General features: G+C 37.7%; 1 protein-coding gene across 1 annotated transcript; it reads left to right on the top strand.

The window, feature by feature from the left end:
• Positions 1–1,799: 1,799 nt before the first annotated feature.
• LOC118738165 lies at positions 1,800–10,245 on the top strand (the record flags this gene model as incomplete). Its single annotated transcript, XM_036469089.1, is given in 9 exon segments — positions 1,800–2,851; positions 2,961–3,164; positions 3,236–3,483; positions 6,187–6,437; positions 7,709–7,836; positions 8,542–8,662; positions 9,457–9,606; positions 9,794–9,998; positions 10,080–10,245. Coding segments are annotated over 9 exon segments (1,712 nt in total), but the record flags the coding sequence as incomplete, so codon positions are not given.
• Between the last annotated feature and the right edge of the window lie 418 nt (positions 10,246–10,663).

Genomic DNA, 10,663 nt, shown 5'->3' with positions numbered 1-10,663 from the left:
ATTTTAGAAAGAAAAAAATTTGTCACGAAAAAAAATCTATTAAAAAAAATTAAAAATTATCTAATCGTATTATTCATACTAAAATAAATTTCCGTAACAGAAGTTTTTCTTAGGGCGCAATATTTATGGCCGGGGTACAATTTCCAGCATATAAATTAAAAAACCTTAAAAAAAAATTTAAAAAGAAAAAAATTAAGGTAAAAATATCAAAAATAGATTTATCTAATCGCATTTTCATACTAAAATAAATTTTCTTATTTTTTTAAATTTCGAATTAAAAATTTTGAGCCCTAAAAGGTATTTTTTTTAGGATAATTATAACATTTGTTATAACAAATTCCGTCAGCGAAATTGTTAACAGGTAATCGCCATTGGTTAGAAATTTTTATATTTGGTAATTAATTAGAAAACAATAAGTTTAGAATTATCAGTTTTTTTGGTCTTGCGCTCAGGAAAAAGAGCAGATTAGTTCAAGTAACGACTAACTGACAACAGAATTCCAAACCATTTGCTCTTTTTGGCGAATATGTACCTATATTGTCGCGTCTTATGCTATCTACTATCTATGCTTCTACCCAAAAACTCCTTGCGGAATTTGTATGCTGGACAGGCTATGATAGGCAATGTTTTTAATGTGTTTTATTTTTATTTTTTATTTTTCACTCAATACATACTGCACAGTATTTATAAAACCACATGGTTGCTATTTATTTGGTAGTGGATACCGTAGCAATGAATTCGAAAATTCGACCGTATATTATTAACTGTAGATTTTGCTATATGTACTAGAGACGGGCACGAGACAAAAATTTCAATTCTGATCCCGCCCATACCGAAATTCAATATTAGTCCCGAACCCGCCCATCCCGGCGTTTTTCCGAATTGTACCGCGCTAGGGTCCGGAAACCTACCACTATGATTAATTCCCATATCTTATTTTATTTTTTTCCTTGCTTTCGTTTCCATGTCAATAAAACACAAAAAAGTGATTATTTCATAAAACGTTTTTAAGGAAGATTTTCTGAATTTGCGGAGGTTGCGGGCTTTATCGGGATCTTCCCGATACTGGTCATCCCGGCCATTTTGAAATCAGTACCGTAGGTCCGGCGGGTCCCGATATCCCCCGCCCATCTCTAGTATGTACACTGGCGATCAAAACCGAGTGTATGTACGACATTTTATTACTTACAGTAGCCTAATTTTTTTAATATTAATGGGATTGCTTTGAAATTTTCAGCAAAACCACCAATTCACAGCGAAAACGTAAGGCCACTCTATTCACTCAGTTTTGAATTTTTCTGTTCTGTTTCGATTTGTCCATCAATCGTTATTGTCAAGCTCAACTAACGGTAGGCCGAAGAAACGAGCTGTATCGGTGGGGTCGAGCCAAAGAGAGAGAGCTGTGGTGTGAAGAGATGGTTGGTGTCGTGGGGAGCCTCCACATACCGTATACTAATTAGGGATATTGGGATCGAGTTTAGACGAGTAGCAGTTGGGACTTCTACAATATCCTGACCGTAATAAGACCAGAGTAGCGCGGGTCTCTCGTAGTAATCAAAGCTCAGAGTTTGCAATTGGCAAATAAAATTTTAATTTTGCTGCTTCCCAATGGAAATAACAATTTTTTATTAAAATATTTTATGGCTAGATCACTAAATAATTACCAAGGAACAAATTTCTAGGACCTAAAAACCGATAAAGCAGGCTAAATAAAATAACGAAATAAGCAGGAAAAGGCACTAAGAATCGCAAAAAAGGCAAGAAAAAAAGAAAAACCAAAAAAGAAGATTCGTTGACTAGTTTCATAATATGAAAAATTTTAACTATGATTAAATCTTTGAGTATTTTCTTGCACCGAGTGTCCGAGGACATTCACTGGCATCGGACAGAGGCACCTTACCCAGTCGAGCAACTGTAACTGTGCACCCCAATATACGCCACTGCAACCCTACTTCTTTACTTGCATTCAATTCGGGTTGTTAATAAAAGCACCAGAGATTATTGCCAATTAACTGTTTGAACATACAGCAATTTACGTACAAAACTCGTCATTGAGAATTCCAATTCCCTGTAAAGAGGTAGTGCGATTTCGATGCCTTCAACGATGCACTGATTTCATTTGCGATATTCAATGACTTACAACGATTAACAAAGGAGTCGGGCTGTAAAACTTGATTGAAACAGTAAGCACGGTACCTATCAGCCATAATGCTGCGTAATTAGTTCAATACGCATACAAAACATTCATACACACACACACGTGCAAAGTCATCGACACCAACATACACCGCATACCGGCAACTGGCGACACCAAAGTAATTAACTGCCACTAATGTGCCCAAAGAAAACGATTTCAATTAGAGGTACAAGGCATCCGAAATGCTCATATGCCTCTAATAATCCTGACCCCCAGTCCTTGCAACACTACCATTCAACCAACTGGTGGTGGGAGTTTTTAGCATATAAAAACAACGGCAATTGCGTTCGCAGTCACAGTCGAAGCAAAACATTGTCAACGTTGGTACATATTACAGAATAAAGCCATTGAATCCTTTTAGAAGAGACAACAGCAAACGAATACGCACGGGAAGGTGGCAAGTATCGACACATCAATGGCTACAACAATGTCAATGCAGCAACAACATAGAGCGCGGCATGGAGCGCCACTTACAACGGATCCACCATTTATGCTTGGTCGCGCACCTTGGTGGCAGCCGACAGCGCCTGCAGGCCGACGACGTCAACACAAACGAAAGATCGCATTTACCGAGGCGTTGAAGGATTTCCTGCAGAATGTATCCTTTCATTGTTACAACAAATTAGTTGAGCCGCGACGGCGTTTTCACGAACGGTGAGTGAGTGAGTGAGTGTCATTCATAGCTCTGAAATTGTCGGCTGTCATTTCAGTTGTCAGAATTATGTATTGGAATGAGAATTTAATCAACTGCTTTTACTTGCAGTTTCTTTTGGACTATTTTCCACATTACAACGCTGAGCGTTCTGATTGCATTCCTTGGCAAAATACAAATATTTGAGGGACAACTCTTGAGTACCGTTATGTATGATTCATTGTTTCCCATCAGCAAAGTTCCCTTCCCCACCATTTCGATTTGTTCGCTGAATCGCATTTCGAATGCCTCGGTTAATAGATATGCTGAGAAGCTGTAAGTTCAGTTTAAAATATTTTCTTTAAATTTGACTAATATAAGTGTGCAATTCATGTTTAATTTTTCAGTAACATGAAAGATCCACAAAAGCGCGGCGTCAATTACTTTTATAATCAGATAAAGAAATTAAGTCGCCCATATTCTAGAAAAGATATAAATGACGACGATTATGAAGATTTCTTAGAATTTCAAAACTTTTTGGATATATACGATACCACGGACGCGGAGAGTTTTTATGACACCAGAGATCGCATGAAAGTGGTATGGAAAAACATATTCGGGTGGCACTGTAGACTTGATGTTGAAAAGAATCCAAGTATTTCAATAGAGCTTTTCAACCCGAAATAAAATATATTACATTTATCTTCATATCTATCTACATATCTATGTATGTATATATGAAACAAAATCATCTAATTCGGTTCAGAAGAATTGGATTAAATGTCCACAACTGAATTATATTATCTAACTCTATGAAGAAAAATTGCTAGGAGCAGACAAACCATAGTCTTCTCGTATTCACCACGATACTGAAGAGAGTAGTGTTTTACAGCTTAGAGGTTGGTTCTGCAGCTGGTAAAAAGCATACTGACCCGTAGAAAATAGATAAACAGCAGTTGTAGATCATAATAATAATAATAGATTGGCGCTTACACATATGTTAGTGTTTGGCCGAGCTTCTCCTCAGATTTGTGGCGTGCGCCTTGAAGTTGTCACACAAAGCGGAGGGACCTACAGTTTTACGCCGACTCCGAACGGCGATTGTATTTTTATGAGAAGCTGTTTTTCATGGCAGAAATACACTCGGAGGTTTGCCATTGCCTGCCGAGGGACGACCGCTGTTAAGAAAAAACCTTTTTTCTATATTTTTTGCGATGTTGCTTTGACCAGGGCTTGAACCCAGGCGTTGCGGAGTGGAAGCGCGCACTGCTTACCACTACACCACAGCGGCCGACAGTTGTAGATCATACATTGCCTATAAAAGAAGGTTTGTTACTTTTTTTCGGCGCATCACCAATCCTGAGTTATCGCTATTTCAAGTTAGAGTGAGAGTAGGAATGCCAATAGACTAATTTAGGCACATTTATTCTGAATGAAATGCGCAGCGTGTGACATCTACTACAGCTGCCATGAGACGTCGCACAAATTTGGTGGGGCTGGATGGAGACTTCCACACCTCTTCTCCAGGTCCACTACAATCAGTGAAGGAATTGCGACGATCCTCGTCAAAGCTAAATTCAAAAACATAAGCATCATTTGTGCGCACGCTCTAACCAAGGACAAGGATAATGAGGCTAAAGAAAAGTTATACGAGGCATATGAGCGCTCCCCCTTCGGACTTCATGACAACACGTCAAGAAATGTGGTAGCTAGTATTTAGTACCAGAAACGAGCATCAAGACATTCACAAAGTAACTTGGGTGTCCTCTGATCAAAGAACGAAGAACCAAATTGATCATGTTGTGATAGAGAGAAGACACGCTTCGAACATTTTAGATGTGCGTTCTATCCAGGGAGCCCACGTCGACTCGGATCACTATCTTGTTGCAGCTAAGGTCCGAATGCGTCTATGTGCAATGTAGAACGTACGCCATATAGTGCGGCGAAAGTTCGACAGCCGTCGAGAAGTTACAGTCACAATGTACAGCCGTAAAATTTCGCAATCGATTCTCAAACCTTTTTCTCTTCATCCATTTCCCAAACTCTTCTTGCCGCTGTGGGAGAAGTGGTTGTAAAATCTACCAGAAAATAAAGGAGCAATTCAATGGTTTCAAGGCCGGGCCTGGTTACTGTACAGACAAAGATAGAAATCTGGTAACACATATCCCCAGTTCACTTGAGATATGAAGGAAACACTTCTAAGCCCTTTTGAATAGCGACACAGATGTCGCCTTTGGTGAAAGAGCACCCGCACCAAAGTAAAGGGACAAAGGGACATCAATAAGGCGGTTAAAAAACGACAAGGCGCCTTTGGTGAAAGAGCACCCGCACCAAAGTAAAGGGACAAAGGGACATCAATAAGGCGGTTAAAAAACGACAAGGCCCCAGGAGCCGAGTTGGTTAAAGTCAGCGGCGAAGAGCTGGTCGGGCGCATGTACCAACTGTTAAGCAAAATTTGGTCTGATGAATACACATCCGAAGACCGGAATCTCAGTGAACTTTGTCCAATCCACAAGAAGATATGCATATGCCGCGGTTTGCGGCGTTTATCGCGAAATAAGCCTACTATTATTGCCTATAAGGTCCTGTCGACGATACTATGTTAAACACTGAAGCCCTTCATGAACCAACTTATTGAACTGGCTCTGAACTTTGCTGCGCCTGTTTGGTCACCGGGGAGACTAGTTGGACACAGTGGACGAAGCTACAGGCACGCCTTCTGATGTTACCTGAGCGCCGCTTGCACAGCGAAGCCCAAAATACTGCCCGTAAGGGAGCATAATAAAATTCTCAGCGAGCAGTTCCTAGTGGGAAGTCACAGACGCGAGAACCTCAACAGACGCGTGATCGCAGCCCAATCACCGCCTGTAGCAGACACGGAGCTTCAACTTCCAAGAAACCCGCGTTACTCTGGCGAAGTTAGGTGTGGATATTGCAGCTGTCTCCTGTCCAGACTCGACCCCAATATCTCCAATGAGTGTCGGGCATGTGGAAACTCCCCGCACGACACCAACCACATCTTCACATGCCAGCTCAATCCAACTAAACTAACATCCCTCTCCTTTTGATCTGATCCGTCGAAACTGCCCGTTTCTTGCGCCTACCGATAGATAAATCGAAATAGTCGGTGCTTAGTAGTGCCGCTACAACAAAAACAACCTTAGCAGTGTGGCTTCAGACCTGGTAAGTCCACCCGCAGAACTACTATGCTATGTAGAGTGGCGTCGAGCACGAGGTTTTAGGCAAAGCGATTCACTCTCATGCGACTTTATTAATGTGATGCTTGAAAGCGTAATAAGAGCTGCTAATCTGATCTGCGCGATATACAATAAACTAAATATCCTGCTGGCGTATCCAGATTGTATCGATATCGTTGGCCTGCATCTTAAAGGCGTAAGTGCAGCACTTTCCAGCATAGACAAAGAAGCTAAAGAGGTGAACGAAGACAAGTACAATCTGCCAACAAATGAAGAGTCCATGCCTTTTGGGACGCACGTCACAGTTGGCAGTTATAATCTTGAAGTAATGAAGGACTTGGCATTTGTAGGATCCAGCATAAACACCATAAATAATGCCAGCCTGGAAGTGAAGAATAACTCTTGCCAACCGGTGCTACGATGGGCTCGGTAGGCAATTTTAAAGCAGAACCCTCTCTCTACGAACAAAAATGAGGCTCTTTAAACCAAGTCCAGAAGGATCTGTCGGCACTCGGGTAAATAACTGACGCAAATCCGCAAAGGAAAGGGGCACCTGGCGACGATTTGGTCTAGGCACAAACCGACAAACAGTTGGAGTGCTAATAAAAATAAGGATTCCGAATATACATATTTGCAGATTTTTGAGCTCAAAAATTTGAGAAACCTTTCCTTTTTGTCACAGTTGATAAATTTGGTAATCAGCCTGGCTTGCCCCGGAAATTTTTTGAAGACTTCGAAATCGTCAGAAGAAGGAGAATAAATCCTTCCATGAATAAATATATACATACATATGCACATATTTACATATATATATAATGGCACCAATTAATTTTTTCTGCTGTTAAAGTTTCCAATTTATAAAGATATACAGTGGCGGTCAAAAATGAATGAATGGTGTTTCGTTTTTAATATTTACAATGTTTTTCAAGCTGAATTTTTCTTTGATATTTTTCTATGAAAATATGGTTCATGCTTAACAAAAAACTATATAAACCACACTTTCAAATTTTATACAGAACGTAGAAAAAATCCACACATTTTTACCTAAATTTCGAGCTTCATAGCCAGAATTCTTAGAATTTTTTCTGAGTTAACAGGCTTATGAAATTCAAAAAAAATTAAATCAAGTTTTGAGCGGCTAAAAAATCTAATTAATTTTTGATATATTTTTTTTGTTGACGGCGTTTTGCACTTTTTTTCCATATAAACATGAATTTATTGTGGACGAATATGCGCAAGACCGTTTGCGAAATAAAATTAAAAAAAGTCAACGCCAGTTTTCCTAAATTTCGCTATTTATATGAAAAGAACCGCAAAAGAAGTCAGCTAAAAAAATTATTAAAAAGTCAATGCGATTTGTTAGGCGCTCAAAACTTGAACTTACTTTACTAAATTTTTATAAGCCTGTTAACTGCATACCCGAAAAATTTCTAAAAATTCTGGTTAAAAAGTTCGAAACTAAGATACAAATTCGGAATTTTTCTAAGTTATGTATAAAGTTTAAAAGTGTGATTTATATAGTTTTTGTTAAAGCATAAAAATTAAAAAAAAATATATATAGTATGACAAATTTTTTGCTTGAAATTCATTGCAAATATTGCGAAACACCATTCATCCATTTTTGTCCGCCGATGTAGAATTCAATATTCAAAAATTAGTTGTTTCGTATTCATTTACATTTAGTTAACTCCAAATTGTAAGGATCTATTCGTGCGTTGTCGCTTGGCTGGCGAGGATATAGATTGCGCCACGAAGTTTACAGAAACACTGACAGCGAGTGGATTTTGCTGCTCCTTCAATGCTGATGGCTTGTGAGTAACTCTTTCACTACTTACACATAACCACACAGAAATCTATTTACATAACTTTAAAAGTAAATGATATAGAAATCTAGCAATTCATTTGTCTACAGCGGTACGTACTCCTACAATGCTACACCTATTTTCTTTAAAATCTGTTTCGTCAATCACATAAATCCATACATTTATTAACATCGATCTATCTGTGTCCCGAGAGGTCTAAATATTGATCAATTCAATGGTATTCGGACGAAATGGACCTAGGTCTGCCGCTTGCAAACCGTTCTTCAAACGTTTACGTCAAACAATTAAAGAGAGATTCAAGTGATTTGAACTTGCCACTTAACTATTCTGGGTCACACTGTAAAACGCAGCATTTACCATTTTAACTATGAAAATTTGCTCATTCGCATACGATTTAAAAAGAAAAATTAAATTTTAGTAGCTATGATTTTGTCAACGATATTTTAAAACCCGATAATTCTAAAACAATTAATTATTTTAATTGAAATTATTTTTGTCACTGAAAATACGGCAAATGATTGACATGACAAAATTGTCACTGTCACTATTATGAACCTTATATATAAAAATCGCATAGTCGCTTATAGATTTTATATCCAAGATTTGAAGAATACCCATAGAGCAATCTTATTAGTTTTGTTCCATTTTATTTAGTAGTTTTTTTTCTCTGTGTACATACATTTTTCTCTTTAGGTATGCAAAACCACGTCCTACAAGGCTTAGTCTTTTTACGGCATCTAAAGGTTTAGTACTTTTACTAAATGCTTCAAGCGGTGATGACTTTTTCAAGGAATCGATTTCTTCCGGTTTTATGGTGAGTATGCGCTTATAACCCTAATTTACGTATTACGGTACCTCTTCGGGCAATTCTTTTAAAGAAATCACCTTATTTTTATGAAATTAAATCTCTGATTATATTCTTTATTTTTTACATTTTAAAAAGATTTTATTATGTGTATAAAATTTCGGGGTTTTCGCGAGAATTGTAAAATCTATTATATTTCACTTTATTTTATTATTTTATCCATCTGAGGTATCTTCTTAGAAACTTTTTTTTTCAAAACCTTATTTTATTTATAAAAACTGGATTTTTGGGAGTATTTTTAAATCGGTTCAGCTCACGTAAAACTTAATATTTATGCGAAATATTTTGCCGGAAGTCTTAAAATAAAATAAATTTTATACTACCGATGCGGCACCGAGAGCACCTTAATATATACATATACACTTGTATATGTTTTGTTTAGTGTAACTTTTGTCGGATAAATTAGATCTTGAGGCTGATATCTAATATGATATATATCGTCGTTTAAAGTGAAAAACTGCGTATCGTGGTCCTGAAAAACCTCTAAATTGACACTTGTGCCAAAAATTAGATTTGCTCATGGGAAGCTCCTGCCATCAAGCCTTATCAATTCATAAGAAAATATCGAGAGAACCTTTTGGAAATAAAAAACAGTTTTTACGCTCTCCTGCAAAATTTTGGCAACTCCCATATGAGGCTTGGCATTATCTTGATACGCAGTAATAGACACTTCTTGTTAAATATAATTATCTAACTTTCCCCAATTTCCTCTTCTCCACAATTATTCTATATGCGTACTACAGTTTTATATATATCCACATGGATATTATGCAGATACTTCGAGCGGTTCGATAAGAGAACGTTTCACACCAACTGGTGTGCACACATACATTTCAATAGAGCCGAGCATTATGCAAACCGTTCACGAAGCGCGTATTCTACCGGCATTAGCAGTAAGTATGGATTAATTTAATCCTGCAGACACATTGCATTAATGTCGTCAAAAGTTTACTTTAATTGCTTCTACATACTGCATAACTACATAACTGCATACATACATACATACTTACATACCTATGAGCGCTGTTACTCAACATCTTACTACTTTTTGTCTTCTCCTTTGCCTTTTCCTTTGTATAGCGAAAATGTTTATTTGAGGATGAGCGACCTCGTATCTATGGCAAAAAGTATAGCCACAATAAATGCATTACACGTTGTCGCATGAATAGCATGTTGGTGTTATGTAATTGTCTCTTGTTCACTTATCCGGAGGAATTGCTTGACGTGGATAGAGAGTTTGCTTACTGTACTTTGCGGCATAAGCCTTGTTTGGAACGTTATTATTGTGAGTGCTTAAAAGTCTAGTCCGCAAATTTTTAATAACCATACGTAAATATTTTTATATTTTTGACTCATATTTATGTAGTTAAATGGTCCAACGTTATTACCGAACGCGCATACATCCCTGGACTGGAACTTGAAATGGAGGACGCTTTATATTGTCCGCAGTGTTTGCCTTTGTGTTCGTCAGTGCGTTACGCCATCCATACCAATGAATTGCCTTTAGTAAATTATTATACACATACCTTTCCGTAAGTAAAGCTTTACTATCGATTTGTGTGAGTGACTACATACTTAAATGACTACAGCAAAAAGTTTTCGACAAAAGTTTTGTATTTTTTCCGAAGAACCTGTGTAAAACCATATATGCCCCATTCAAAAATTTTAACTTCCGGTCAGTTTTATCCACTTCCGGTCGAAACCGGAAGTCGGTTTGGTAGTTCATATTCATTCGTCTTCAAATAAAGGACATTTTTTGACAGTATTGAGATTCAAAAAAAAAAACCACCTTCATATTCCGGGAAATCCTAAAATGAACAAGCCTAAATATACATATCGTCGTATTGCAAAACCGCGTAACCGACATTGCTCTTGCCTCAATCCTTATCCATTCGCCCTGAAATATACTAGCCAGAAATACGTAGCTTTATAAAAATGAGAACCATTTTG

This window comes from Rhagoletis pomonella, unplaced genomic scaffold, assembly GCF_013731165.1.
Source record: "Rhagoletis pomonella isolate Grant_MI unplaced genomic scaffold, Rhpom_1.0 Rhpom_scaffold_00004, whole genome shotgun sequence".
Lineage (NCBI taxonomy): Eukaryota > Metazoa > Arthropoda > Insecta > Diptera > Tephritidae > Rhagoletis > Rhagoletis pomonella.
Note: the sequence above shows the minus strand (reverse complement) of the source record. Positions and strands in the feature narration are given on the sequence as shown.